This window comes from Cornus florida, unplaced genomic scaffold (assembly GCF_030987335.1).
Source record: "Cornus florida cultivar Cherokee Brave unplaced genomic scaffold, ASM3098733v1 CherokeeBrave_3.0.0_Hap2_Chr04, whole genome shotgun sequence".
Lineage (NCBI taxonomy): Eukaryota > Viridiplantae > Streptophyta > Magnoliopsida > Cornales > Cornaceae > Cornus > Cornus florida.
In genome coordinates this window covers 23,941,961-23,957,162 of record NW_026775574.1, presented here as the reverse complement: position 1 = coordinate 23,957,162, position 15,202 = coordinate 23,941,961, and the positions used below count along the sequence as shown (strand labels likewise).

At 39.5% G+C, this 15,202-nt stretch overlaps 2 protein-coding genes across 7 annotated transcripts in view; one reads left to right on the top strand and one right to left on the bottom strand.

Annotated features, from left to right (window-relative positions):
* The window catches only part of LOC132302999 (DEAD-box ATP-dependent RNA helicase 22), a 42,705-nt gene extending 33,373 nt beyond the window's left edge, over positions 1-9,332 (top strand). For 2 of the 6 annotated variants that reach the window (XR_009481035.1, XM_059800009.1), the window contains exon 9: positions 9,017-9,332. The gene's annotated coding sequence lies outside the window, so the exon portion shown is untranslated. Of the gene's footprint in view, positions 1-8,972 lie in introns of all 6 variants that reach the window. The other 4 variants (XR_009481036.1, XM_059800010.1, XR_009481034.1 and 1 more) reach the window with 2 other exon arrangements.
* A 404-nt stretch (positions 9,333-9,736) lies between these two features.
* LOC132303000 (UDP-glycosyltransferase 74B1-like) lies at positions 9,737-11,748 on the bottom strand. Its single transcript, XM_059800012.1, has 2 exons — positions 10,756-11,748; positions 9,737-10,612 (listed from the first exon to the last, which is right to left on the bottom strand). Exons 1-2 carry the CDS (start codon positions 11,395-11,397, stop codon positions 9,851-9,853), a joined length of 1,404 nt encoding a protein of 467 aa, XP_059655995.1. The 5' UTR covers positions 11,398-11,748; the 3' UTR covers positions 9,737-9,850.
* Between the last annotated feature and the right edge of the window lie 3,454 nt (positions 11,749-15,202).

The window sequence follows — 15,202 nt, the reverse complement described above, 5'->3', positions numbered from 1 at the left end:
CCATAATTTTGCAATCTTTTGTGTATAAATAGAGGCTAAGACCTCCAATAAAGGATCAAGCAATTCTACGCTTCTCTATACACTGTTCTTATTTATTTTTATTGTTTTTGAGTGCGTTGTTTTATTTTTCTCAATCATTATTGGTTGAGCGAAATTTTGCACCTACAATAGGTAAAGTGCATTTAACCCCCCTGAACTTTCAGCAAAAAACACAAAACCCCCGTAAACTAAAAAAGCCCCCTGATCTATTAAAAATGTACAATTTAAGGACAAAATGAATAGTCTCCGGCATAAAAGGTCACCGGAGATGTTTGATTACAAAATTACCCTTTTATAAAAGGACGTCGTTTTAGTGTTTGATGGGCTTCTATTGCTGATGTGTCAAACAAATTGTGAACAGCCAGTAATATTTGGACAACTCATTATCACTTTACCAAAACTTCAACGCCAAACAGAGTCAGCGCCGAACCAACCAGTGAAAGTTAAGCTTTGAAACCCTAACTCATCTATTGCAACACCAACATAGCTACTGTACGAACCTCCCCCCTCCTCCCTCTCTATCTCTCTTTTCTGTCTAACCTTCTCTTTCCCTCTCTTTCCTTTTCATGGCCGGCGATGGAGGCACTGCTCAGGCAGTGGTCATCGGCGTCGCGAAAAAACGACCGCAAGGTTGCGGCTACGTAGGTGCATCACAGCTTGGAAAGGTCGACTTCATGGCAACCCATGTCCAAATCTACTACTTGGCGACCTTGTGTCGCCGTGGTACAGGTCTCCAAGTCACCGGAATCGCCCGGCGGCCAGCTCACCACCACCATCAACGTGGAGAATTTTCCTCCTACCGAGACCTCTGCATCAACAACTTCAGTGTAGCACCGCTCCTCTTTTGCCGGAGACTTTAGTGGTTTGGCCGCTGCTATTGCACCAATTTTTGGCCAGAGACTTCACTTTGGCCGCTGCGATTGCACCATTAATGCTTAGATCTTCTCTCTCTTTGTCGATTCTCTTGTTTTATTACAGCCAAGAACTTGGGTCGGAACTGGCATACAATGGACGGGGACAAAATTTGGAAGTGGGTTTGAATCCCTGTGTGAGATCGTTCGAGCTACGGAGAGTCGCCGGTGAAACGGCGGTTATCAACGTCGACGGTGATGGATTCAATTGAGCTACAGTCGATGAGGTAGTGGTCGATCGGAGAGAAGGAGGCTGCGATTGCGAGGTTAATGAAAACAGAACCGGCGGTGGTGGATCGAGCTCGAAACGGATCTGGGGGAGACAAGAAGACGGCTGTGAGAACAGATCTGGCAGTTGTGTGATGAGCTCTGGTCCGGTGGCTGTGTGATGAGCTTTTGGTAGGCGCGGTGAGCTTGGAGATGGAGAGCTCGACGACGGTTCACGGGTCCAATCCCGGACCTGTCTCAGTGTGCGAATCTCTTCGTTTTGCAGCTCCGGGACAATCAGTTCACCGGTGTCGTGCCTCCGACGCTGAGTTCTCTTCCCAACTTGGTGAATGTCTCGTTGCAGAACAATAAATTGTAGGGTCCAATGTCTGTAATTTGGGGAAAGAATTTAGACTTAGAGAGAGAAAGAGGGTAGGATTGGCATTTTCAATTTACAACATATGCACGTGACTATTTTACGGCCAAAATTTACTGGAACAGTGTCACCTGGCTTTTTTTGCAAAAAGTGTGATAGTTTAGGGGGTTTTCTGTTAAAAAAATAGTTCAGGGGGGTTTTTTGGGGGAGAGAGTAAAGTTCAGGGGTTTTTTTTGCACATTACCCTTAAATATATCACCCTCATTAGACACAAGTTTTGTATTAGAATCTATAGGAGCATCAACCGGACGACCACCCTACATACCTGTTTCTTCTAACAAGTCCAACACATATTTTTGTTGGGATAAACTTATACCCTTCTTGGATCTAGCAACTTCAATACCCAAGAAATACCTAAGTTTACCCAAGTCTTTAGTGTGGAATCAATATTGTAGAAACAACTTCAACTTAGCAATGCCCTCAGAATCATCACCTGTGATCACAATATCATCTACATACACCACAAGAGAAATATGAAGCCAACTTTAGTGCGCTGGTGAAACACTGAATGGTCGGTCTGACATCTGTTAAGACCAAATTTTAATGCCACCTCAGAGAATTTTCCAAACCAAGCCCGCGGAGATTGTTTCAATCCATACAGGGCCTTTTTAAGGCGATAAACAGTGTGAAGATACTCTCCCTGAGCAACAAACCCAGGTGGTTGCTCCATATAAACCTCTTCTGCTAAGTCACCATGCAAAAAAACATTTTTAACGTCTAACTGAAACAAAAGCCAATTTCTATTAGCAGCAAGAGAAATCAAAACACGAATAGAAGAAATCTTAGCAACGGGGGCAAGTGTCTCATCATAGTCAATACCATAGGTCAGTGTATAACCTTTGGCAACAAGACCCGCTTTTAAACGCTCAACGGACCCATCTGGAAGATACTTCACGGTATATACCCAGCGACAACCAACAGGTTTGGCACCTGGAGGTAATGGAACAAGATTCCATGTGCCATTCTGATGCAAAACATCCATTTCATCTTGCATTGCTTTCCTCCAACCCGAATCAGAAAAAGCATCCTGCACAGTCTTAGGAACAAATGTAGTAGACAACTGAGAGAAAAAACATGAGAATGATGGCGATAAGGAATTATAAGAGACATAATGAGCAATGGGATGGTTAGTGACACACGAGCGAATACCTTTATGAAGTGCAATAGGCAAGGAATCAGACACAGTGGAATGTGTTGGATCCAAAGACTTTGAAGACGATGGAGGAGGCATGACACCAGATGGCTTTGGTCTTCGAGTGTACACCTGTAACGGGGCAGGCGAAGGAACCAGAGATCGAGGTTGAAGAGAAAGTGAGGGAAGAGGAACTGCAGAAAGAGGCGACTCAAGAGTGATATCAAGAAGTGAATCAGTATCTGAAAAATATGGGATGGACTCACAAAATGTTACATCCGCGCTAATAAAATACCGTTGAGAAACAGGACTATAGAAGCGATAACCTTTATGAGAACGAGAGTAGCCAAGAAATACACACTTTGTGGCATGCGGGTTTGGTCTAGTTTATCAAAACCAGGACCAAGATTGTGGACATAACATACACACCCAAAAACCCTAGGAGTAAGAGAAAACAAGGGAGAATCAGGAAATAAAATAGAATGTGGAGATTTGCCATCTAATACAGAGGACGGCATACGGTTAATAAGATGACATGCTGTAAGAACAGCATCACCCCAAAACCGTTTAGGCATACGCATATGAAACAAAAGAGCACGGGTTACTTCTAAGAGATGTCGATTCTTACGTTCTGCAACTCCATTTTGTTGAGGAGTATAAACACATGAATTTTGATGAATAATTCCTTTATCACTAAGATATGTATCAAAGGGAGTTAAAGAATATTCCTTAGCATTATCAGAACGTAGAATACGAATTGAGCATCCAAACTGAGTTTTAATTTCTTTTTGAAATTTTTGAAAAATTAAAAATAACTCAGAACGATCTTTCATTAGAAACAACCAAGTTAGGCGAGAATAATCATCCACAAATGTCACAAAATAATGAAATTTATTGATTGAAGAATGCTTTATTGGACCCCATACATCTGAATGAACCAAATGAAAAGGACTAGAGACACGATTATTAACCCTAGACTTGAAAGACACGCAATGGTGCTTACTAAGTTGACAAACTTCACATCACAAGAATTTCAAATGACTAAGACAAGGAATTTGACGCTGCAAAACTTGAAGTGACGGGTGACCAAGACGACAGTGCCACTAGAATGGAGACAGAGAAGACTGAAGAGCCACAGGATAAGGTTCCAAATTAAAATAATATAAGCCACCAGCTTCATGCCCCGTACCAATCTTCTTCTTTGTCTTGAGATCCTGGAACACACAAGAAGTAGGATGAAATGTAACAGAGCACTGGCGAGATTTAGTAAGCTTACTGAAAGACATTAAATTAAAAGGAAACTGAGGAACATGTAAAACAGACGAGAGAGACAAGGAATCACTAAGCTGAGTTGTCCCCAAACCTGAAACCTTAGTGGATGAACCATTAGCAAGAGTAACACTTTGAGAAGGAGGTATAGAATTAAAATCAGACAGAAGAGAAGAACATCCAGTCATATGATCAGATGCTCCAGTGTCTATGATCCAAGGACTGCGAGTGGAAGACAATAGACATGTGTGTGCAGTACCTGACTGGGCAAAGGTAGCCGTGGAAGATGAATTAGATGCTTGCTTATAAGACAAAAACTGAGTATACTCATCCCGTGGAACAGGGACCGTATCTGATTCAGCTACGTTGTGAGATCCAGAAGCAACATCATTCGGAGAGGAGGAAACTTGATTTGCATAACTAGATGGTTTCCCATGAAGGTCCCAACAAAAGTTCACAGTATGATTAGAAAGACTTTCTTGGATTCTCTGGGACCTTAGTCCCGGCTCCACTTTTGTAATTGGGATACGTTCCCCTTTTGAACGCCTTTTTTATGTTATTTCTTACTTATCAAAAAAATGATTAGAAAGACCACAATGAGTACATTTTCTTGATTCCCTGCCATGGCCACGTCCTCCTCGTGAATCATGACCACCACGTGTGGAGCGTCCCCCACGACCGCCACGGTAAGCATTATGTTCACCCTTTGAAACTACCAATGCTGAACGCTCACCATTCTGTCCAGTATTCAAAGTTGAGGTGTCACTTGCAAGTGTAGCACGCTGAAGGCGAGAAAACACCTTAGTAAGAGATGGAAGTGTTGGACTGCCCATAATCTGTGCACGAAAAGGCTCATATGCTGATGATAAACCAGTAAGAAAACGGACAACATTAAAGTTCGCACGCTGTTGTTGCATACTTCGAACATCAACAATAATGGGCTGATACATATTCAGCTCTTCACAAACTCCCATAACTTTGGAACAATACTTTTCTATACTGTGAGTACCTTGTTCAAGATTGAAGTATTGCTTACAGAGCTTATAAACATGAGTGATATTACCTGTCCCAGAATACAATTGCTGCAATCTGTCCCATATCTCCTTGGCAGTATCCAAATAAAGTAAAGTTGAACTGATTTGGGATTCAATACTGTTTATCATCACAGAGATGATCTGAGCATCTTCCTTTTCCCATGCATCAAAACTAGTATTAGTTGCCTTGAGTTTATCTTTAGTCAGGTGAGTACCAAGACCTCTGCCTTTGAGAAAAATGGTAACAGATTTAGCCCACAGTATGTAATTCTTCCCATTGAGTTTAACTGAAGTCATGGGAGAATGAAGGCTGTTCGTGGGAGAAAGCAAATCTGAACTGGACGCCATGTTGAATCCAGCAAAAACAGAGAAGAGAGAAAAAAAAAAAAATAGCAGAATCTGTATTCTGGCCGAACCTGGAAAACGGGTCGGATCTGGGCAAATGGGCCAGATCTGGTCAAACGGGTCGGATTTGGATCTGGCCAAACGGGCCGGATCTGGGCTATCCCAGGTTTAGTAAACTAAGGTTGGAATAGCTATCCCAGGTTTAGTAAACCAGAGTTGGAATAGCATAACCGTGTGGCCAAACACGGGTTTTCTTCTTCACACCTTCACAGACACCGGTGAACAACGCAGAGACAACGACAACCCAATCACAAGTAACGGTCGAATCAATAAGCAGCGATCTCTGCAACTTCCGGCCAAAAAGGATGAACCTCACCTCTGCAAATCGAGACGGCAGATGTCGGCGAGCTCGCTAACAACCAAAGAGGCCGGCGACGACGAATAAGGCAGAGATGACGACGAACAAGCTTCAGATCTGACGACGTGACGACGCTGCAGATCTGACGACGGTGAACAAGGAGCTACGGATGACGACGAACGAGGAGCTGCCGGCAAAGACCACCAACACCACAATCGTGAATCGCGATTCCGATTTTATACAAGAACAACCCAATTACAGACTCTCACACCCATGATCATGTAGCTCTGATACCATGTTCAAAATCATATGAGAGAGAGAGAGATAGAGACCCTGTCTTGTATATATTCAACACACTATAACCTAATAAGCCTATGTAGGCTTATATAAAGGGTACAAGTCTCACTTAATAACCCAAGGGCCCTATCAACTATCTGTAAATACATAATGACCCAACACTCGTATATATATATATATATATATATATAAAACATTCTAACAGGTACGTCAACCACTTTTTTATTGTCATTCCTAGGTTCCAAGTGCATTGCTTCAAATATTTTAATTCCTTCTTTCTGGCTAGTCCAACATTAACTTGTGCTCAGTTTAAATTCAAGCTAGCCTTTCCTCAAATTTGAAATAAACCATTTTCTGTACAGAAAAATAATAAACAACGAATTAAACAAACCCTGAAACAATGAATTAAACAATTCCACTCAGCGGAGAGTGTATATATATACATATATATACACACACACACACACATATATAGAGATGTATTATTGTGTCCACCTACATGAGATGTTAGAACTTAGTGGGTAAGCCCTAAGATAAAAATAAACCCCTGATATTATTTTAACAAAGCTGTGATTTTAACTTGAATTTCAAATCTCAAACTTGTCTGTTTTAACTATTACACTAAGCAATGAACAAATCAATGTATAGAAAAGTTAATGGAAGAAAAACAAAATAAAAAGCAAAAAATGGTTGAATCGCTAAACTTCGTGAAGGATTTTCATACCATTGGCTTAAGTTCTCCTGGACACTTTTGGGCTTAAGTTCTCTCTGGCACACTCTTTCTTGTAGTGTTTTATGGTGCACCCTTTCACTATATTTTCTTTGAAATTTCACCACTTTTACTTAAGTCTTCTCTAGTACACTTTTTGGGCTTAAGTCCTCTCTTGCACACTCATAGTATTTTGTGGTGCACCCTTTCACCGGATTTTCTTTTAAATTTCACTTCTTGTAATGGTGAAATTTTGGAAGTATAAAATGATTTGGTTTTGTTAAGTGAGTAATGTGGCATGTTGTGTTCCGTTGGATCTGCACCGTGGGATACTAGTTTTTGGGAGGATTATGATCTATTATAACTTGGGCAAATTACACTCACACCCCCTGAGGTTAAGTCATATTTCACCTAGATTAATATTTCGGTTTTAAATTTCATTTATATTTGAATTTGTAGTTTAGCATTTCACTTACACCCCAAATGTCAGTTTTTGGTGGGGTTAGTACTTTTGAGGTATTAAATGACTATGCTACCTTTTGACCTCGTGTTGACTACTTTTGTGACCAAACTACCCCCAACATACACGACGCCGACGAGAGAGAGAGAGGAATATTCATGTCAGCAAAATACTTCACACATAAGCCATCTTCTCTCTCCTCCAATCTCTCTCTCTGTGTGCACCGACCCTTGCTCTGACGGCGATGGAGGATGCCGCGTCGTCCTCCCTCAGGGCTGATGGTGAGCTTGGTTTTGGATTCAATGAATTCGGCCATAGACTAGGCCAGGCGAGAGAAGTCTTCGGCATCCATCTAAAGCGAATCATCGTTGTGGTTGAGGGCATCGGGACCGATGAGGAGGATGTGAGGGAGGGCTTTGACGCCGAACTGTGCGAAGGTGGTTTGAGACTTTGTGACTCGGTTTGAGTTGGACTCGAATGTGACGGTGTTGAAGAGAGTGGCGAGAGTTATGAGGAGGAAGATTAGATGGGTTAAGACGATTGCAGGGATGTGAGAGTGCATAGAGAGAAAGTATTCGATGTATTTTTTCCAGGCGTAATTCTCCTCTCCCAACTTTCTCTCTACAACGCTTGAAATCCTCTTCAGATTCTTCATCAATGATTACACCTACATCGCCGATCGGGATTTTGGTAAAATTCAACCAACGATTCCACCCATCAAGCCCGCCTCTGACGATTTCACCCACATCGCCACATCAACGATTTCAGCCACATCCCTACCTTACTCTCTTTCTCTTTCTCTTTCACAGATACACACCCCTAACCAGCAAAACCATTTCGTTATCATTCTCTCACACTTACCCCTAAAGCAGCAAACCCATTTCCTCACCATATTATTCACCCTCTCTCTCTCACTGTATCTATGGAAATATATCTCGTGAGTTTATTTTTCCAAATTCCAATTCGTGTCAAAGAGTTGACACAGCTAAGGCGTTTCAGATTGAGCATTAGTTGTTTGTTGGGCTTTAATTATTTGTTTGTTTCTGGTAAAAACCCCAATTGAAGTTTTGGATTAATTTTTTAGGTTTGCTGGGTTGGGGGGTGAGAAAGATTGATGATGAAATGGGTTTCTTTTTTTTATTTTTTATTTTTAATTAAAAAAATGGGTTTGCTAGTTAGGTGGGTGAAAGAGAGATGGCCACAGATGGGTTTGTTGGTTGGGTGAGAGACAAAAGAAAGAGAAAGGAGGTCAAGATTGCTGGTGGTGGTGGGGGATGTTAATGAGGAAGAAAATGAAGGAGTGGCTCTGCCCAAAAAATTGGTCGGGAGAGGAGTGAGAAGGTGCTGATTTGTGCGTTGGACGGTTAGGATTGCTCGAGACCATAGATGACGTGGTGGTCCCGGGACTACCCAATAATTTCTAGTGTACAAACAGTGTGTGTATGTGTGTGGGTGTGTGTAAATACAAAGGGGCTTTTTTGTCATTTAAGATTACATATATTTTGTATTAAAAATTTGATAGTAAAAGGGTCAATTCGCATGTGTTAAAGGCAAAAAGTAAATTGGGGTGTAAGTGAAAGTTAGAATCAAAATCTTCATTTAGCTGAAATATGGCCTAACCTCAAGGGGTGTCTATGTAATTTGCTCTTAAAACTTTAAGTCAGTTTGTTTGTTTTCTCGGAAAACTGTACTAAACTCCCATTTTTCTTGCACATGAACTCTCCTTTCTAACCATTTACCTTACTCTTATGTATATATTGATCTGGCTTTTTCAGATATAATTTAGTGAGGACTGACAGAAAATAGAATGTGACAGCAGACTTGTCCGAGTAGTCTATATTGTACAACGCTAGTGCCGCAATGTTGAGCCATGGAAACACAAGGACCAAGTCAAGGATCACCAGAAGAACTACATGGAGTGAAAAAAAAAAATTACAGAGCTGTTTTTCGTAAATTAAGCTTCATTTACAGGAAGATACATATGTTTGGATATCGTAGTTGGCATTTTCTATTAAATTTTGAAGTCTTCTAATTGGTATTGATGGGTAGAATGTTGTACAATGGTGCAAGAAACAGTTTTGCATGTATTTTTTTTTATTTATTTATGAAATTAAAGTTGTATAGCCTTTATTTGAGTGTAATACTTCATATTTACTTTTTTTTTTTTTTCCTTTGGTTTGGGCTACAGCGTTCTCTAAAATTAAATTCGAATGCATTTACATACCATACACGTTTATTTCACTTTTACAGCAGATTGAAGAAGTAAAAAATATGGTGGACCCCATATTATATAACAATAGGAAAGAGAAGGATTCCTTAGTCTTTATTTAAAAAATAAAAGGAGAGAGAAATGGAAATATATATATATATATATTGAAAAATCCAAGGAACAGAAGTTTGTCAACAAACTTCGCTTTATACAAATGCACACTACAATGAAACTTCAGAATTCCCTACAAAAACAACATACCACAAAAGCACATACGCTAGACCCCCACCCCATTAAATAAAAAAATGAAAAAGCAGGAAAGAAAGACAAAAAAAAAAAAAAAGAATAAATAAAAAGGAGAGAAAGAAATCCCCAATAACAGATGGAAGTAAAGAAAATCCACAGAGGACAAATTCTTAAATGCAGAAAAACTTATTTCCAACACTAAGTGTGACCATTTAGGTACCTTCCCTCCCCTTTCTTCTTAGAACCCTTCAAATGCTCCACAAATTCACTAATGCACTTGTCTGAGCTCCCTCTTTCACTAACTGCTTCCTTAGCCAACTCACTCCATTTACTGGCATTCCTCCTAATCTCAACACTTCTCTTCCCTTCCATCACTTCCTCCAAACACCACACAAGCTCTTCTCTTCTCACAATTCCCTTCTCATCCTCTTTAGCTCTGACCCCCACACCCCATATCTCCTCTATAAACTTAGCATCAGTCATTTGGTCTGCCCACTGTGGCACTCCTACCATCGGCACGCCAAGGCTCAGCCCTTCAAGTGTTGAGTTCCAGCCACAATGCGTCACAAAGCAGCCAACGGCTCTGTGAGCCAGCATTTCTAGCTGGTTGCACCATGTCACAATGAGACCCTTTTCTTTTGTTGAGTTTATGAACTCATCCGGCAACTTATGGCGCTCCGACTCCTTCACCACCCACAGGAAATGCAAATTGCTTCCGTTCAAACCCCACGCGATCTCTTCCATCTGCTTTGCTGACAATGAAACCATGCTTCCAAAAGAAACGTAGACCACCGACTCAAATGGCTTTGTTTTTAGCCATTTGATGCACTCGTCGCTTAGTGGCTTCCACAGACTTGCTCCATATCCTCTGTCCCCTTCAATTCGGCCATCCAAGTAGGCTGATGGCACCATCGGGCCAATCAACTTTGCTGGCCACTGCTCTGATGCGCCTTTTGCAGCCTTCATGAACATGAAAAACTGAGCATTAGAACTACTGACAATAAATAATATACAATGTTCAGAAGCTAATCAAACATTTATGGCTCTAAATTTTTGTGGGTTGGACTTAGAATTGAATGAAATGATATTGATCATGTACTTACATCGCCTTCTAATTCCTCGAAGGTGTTGCTAAATATCCAATCAACCTTTTCCAAGTTGGAGTACTGGCTCAATTTCATTGCTAAGTAAGCAGGGTAGCTCTCAGGAGCCTTGACAAAACTGGGCAAGTCAGGAAGGTTGAATGGAGGCAGGCCGGGTAGCAGCAGGGGCGTGTCCTCCATCTTCACCGGGAGAGTAAGTGCACCATTGTGTATGCGACAAAACACGGTACATACTGTGGCTGAGTTCGTGAAGAATGATGCCCCATATATTCCATGTTGCCTAGCAACATCTAGAGCCCATGGAAAAAACGAATCATACACGACACAATTGACTGGGGAGCTAGAGTTTTTGTACCTCTGAATGAGTTCGGATAGAGTTCTTGAGCCATTGGCTCTGAATGACTTCAAGTACACATCCTCATTTCCGGCCTGAGCAAAGCCACCCTCGTCGAACCCATCAGAGATGGGCACAACCTCGACGTTTGGTGCCCAAATGGACTTGACTGTGTAATGGGTTGTGGCTAGTGTAGCTTTGACACCATTGGAGGCTAAGCGCTTTGCAAATTGGAGGAGAGGATTTATGTGGCCTTGGCTTGGATAAGGGAGTACTACTACATGGCCTTCATATTGTTTCTCTCCCATTTTTACTCGAGTTTTTTTCTGCTACATTTGCTCTATGAGGATCCTTATTTATAGATCAGATAGGGTAACCACTAACCAGGATGGTTAAGTAAGAAGGATAGGATGCCAAATTTGGTTCTTAGTTGTTGAAATGGTTATCTGCACCTTTTTTTTTTTTTTTTTTCTTTTTTTTTTTTTTTCAAGACTATTCTCTAGTTCCTTACTTAAAAGCATATTTGGTTTAGTTTTCTAAAACAATTTTTGGGGGAAAAAAAAAAGGGCAAAAAGAAGTAGTTTTCCATGAACTACAACATCCAGTCTCTGAATTAGGCCCCTTTTTAACTACTTTCCATAGAGAATTTTAAAAATTTATTAATCATGAGAACGGAAAACTACTATTATAAAACTAAACCAAGGCCTCTTGTGTTTTTTGAACATCGGCCCTGTGCAAATATGTGGTGGGACCCATCACATCAAATGATGACGAGTTCTCACATATGCTACACAACATACGATCCCACCACATATGTAAGTAGTCGACGGAATAGGTACTTAAGAGTTTTTCAATTTAGAGCATATTTGGTTTAGTTTTCTAAAACAATTTTTGAAAAAAAAAAAAAAAAAAAAGGTAAAAAGAAGTAGTTTTCCATTAACTACAACCACCAGTCTCTGAATTAAGGCCCTTTTAAACTCCTTTCCATAGAGAATTTTGAAATTTTATTAATAAAGAGAAGGAAAACTACTATTATAAAACTAAACAAGGCCGCTAATTTTGTTTGAACATCCACCATACCTAAATATGTGGTGGGATCTATTATATTAAATGATGATGACTCCTTACATATGCTGCATAACATACGGTCCCATCACATATGTAAGTAGTCAACGGAGCCAGGTTCATTAAGGTTTTCCAAATTTTTATTTTTATTTTTATTTATTTATTTATTTTTTTAAAGAGTGGTCATTGCCAACGAGTTGATAAGAAAATATTGAAAAGTATTTTTTATTAATCAAATTAACACACGATTTCTTACAAGTTACCTGACCACATTTGAGGTGAGTACCCTACTACTGCCCTACATATGTGAGTAGTTGGGGTCAATACTTTTTAAAGTTTTTTTTTCAATTTTAGATGGAGTGAATCAAGCCTATATCTCAAACTTATTAATCCTAATTTTGAAAATGCACCAAACAATTGTTTTAATGATACATTTCGTTCTAGGATGTAACAACTTATGTCCAGTTTAAAGAGTCCATAATGTGAGTTTTTCAAGTGTGAATGCATCCAAGTAATATGAATCATGTATGCTATGATAAGGGAAAACTACTACTATAAAACTAAACCATGGCCTCTAATTTTGTTTGAAAATCAACTCTACGCAAATATGTGGTGGGAGTCGGGGACTCATCACATCAAATGATGATGACTTCTCACATATGCTGCACAATACATGGTCTCACCGTATATGTAAAGTAGTCGACAAAGTCGAGTATTTGAGTCTCACTATGTATGTGAGTAGTTGGTGTCAATACTTTTTAGAGTTTTTTTTTTTCAATTTTAGACGGAATGAATCAAGCCTACATCTCAAATTTATTAATCCTAGTTTTAAAAATGCACCAAACAATGGTTTTAATGATACATTTCGTTCTAGGATGTACCAACTTATGTCCAGTTTAAAGAGTCCATAATGTGAGTTTTTCAAGTGTGAATGCATCCAAGGACTATGAATCATGTTTGCTATGATAAGGAAAAACTACTATTATAAACTAAACTAAGGCCTCTAATTTTGTTTGAAAATCCTAAGCAAATATGTGGTGGGAGTCGTTGGACTCATCACATCAAATGATGATGATGACTCCTCACACATGCTGCACAACACGTGATCTCATCACATATGTAAGTAGTCGACAAAGTTGGGTACTTTAGAGTTTTTCAATTTTTATTTTATTTTATTTATTATTATTATTTTTTTTTAGAGTGTGGCCATTGCCAACGGGTTGAAAAGAAAAGGTTGAAGTTTATTTTTTAGTAATAAAATTAACACATGACTTCTTATAAGTGACCGTACTGGACCACATTTGAGGTGGTGGTGGTACTAGACTACCTAATAATTTTCAGTATGTTGGAAAACATGTTGTATATGTGAGTAGTTGGGCCCCACTGCATATGTGAGTAGTAGGTGTCGGTACTGCTTAGAGTTTTTTCAATTTTAGATGGAGTGAATCAACCCTACATCTCAAACTTATCAATCCTAGATTTAGAAATGCACCAAACAATGGTTTTAATGATACATTTCGTTGTAGGATGTACCAAATTACGTCCAGTTTAAAGAGTCCATAATGTGAGTTTTTCGAGTGTGAATGCATCAAGTGCGAATGTATCCAAGTAATATGAATCACACTTGCTATGATAAGACTCGTTAAAGTTAATTAATTAACAAAGGAAACAAAAATGAGCATGAATTATTAATAATGAATCGAGTATGATAAGACATTTTAATAATCCATGGTTCATATTTTTTAAAAGGCTTCACCAGAATTTAATAATCCAAAAGGCTTCTCCAATTTCTAATATTCCAAAGTAACTAATGGATCATTGGGCAAGTAGAAAAAATTGACTTACAGCAGTTGGATTTGGTGAGTTTTTAAACTTTCTATTTTTTATTTTTTTATGCTGGATGATATCGAAATTTCGAAATGTCTTTGTTTTCAATTATGAGAGTTGAGATCTTAGTTTTGTCGTTAACAGAGCCTGCTCTTTATTTTGAAAATTTATTGACTTACCAAACAATTCATTTGATGCACTAATGTAACAAGGGTCATTTGTTTTATATTGGATGAAAAAGTGATTGGGTATAAATGGGTAGGGTATGCAGCACTATCTAATAGTTTGAGCTTTTAGGTAAATAGGGAAGCGTTCATCTGTTACAGTTGGTATCAGAGCCAGATCCAGTCCTTAATCCGGTGCCACGCCAAACGTCTGGTCCGGAAGGCATCCAGGTGAGCCACTCGGATAGGCAAGGTGGCCTGACCGCAACGAGGGCATTGCGAATTTGAGTGGAAAAGAATGTAACTGTTCGCGCGGTTTTTGTTTCCTACGCCGGTCGATGGACTCTTCGCGGGCGTGCCAGAGTATTTGTACAAAATACCCAAAATATGTAATTGAACACCAGCCTATCCCTTTTTCCGATAGCTGACTCTCAGGCGATTGTGTGGGAGAGAGACTAGTAAGAACTCCCAGCAAGGTTCTTTTATGCCTTGTTTGTAGTAAGGACTTTTTAGAGTGTCTAAAGAAATGCAACGGCTGATGAATGTTTGAATGGATGGAAAGGCCGAGTGAAGACAGGCGGTAAGAACTTAATCGATCGCCGGCCGATCGTGATGGCGAGAACTTAATCAATCGCCATCAGCCAAACACAATGGCAAGAATTTAATCGATCGCCACTGAAACGTGATAGCAAGAATTTAATCAATTGCCATCAGCCAAGTAATGACAAGAATTTAATCAATTGTCACTACGATTCAATGGCAAGAATTTAATCAATTGCCATTGAATTAAAAGCCTAACTAAAATTGCGTAATTTAAATTGGCATAATTGAAATTGAAAGAAAGTAAATGGCTGAATTGAAATAGTTGACAATGATCTAATCAATTGCCATTAAATTGAAATAAAGAAACTGATAGGAAAAAATGACGTAGAGTCAATTGAAAATATTTTTTAGTTGAAATGCATGTTTTGTGGTGGTGCTGGACAAATTGGAATAGGAATACAATACTTCTATTTATAGAAGTTCTATCTCAACTTATTTTCCTAAGTTATTGCTA

Excerpts from the sequence above, each read along its gene's own strand:
- LOC132303000 (XM_059800012.1), bottom strand. The coding sequence starts at position 11,397 with ATGGGAGAGAAACAATATGAAGGCCATGTAGTAGTACTCCCTTATCCA. Across the intron at positions 10,613-10,755 it reads TCGAGGAATTAGAAGGCGAT|GCTGCAAAAGGCGCATCAGA; the intron begins GTAAGTACATGA and ends ATGTTCATGAAG.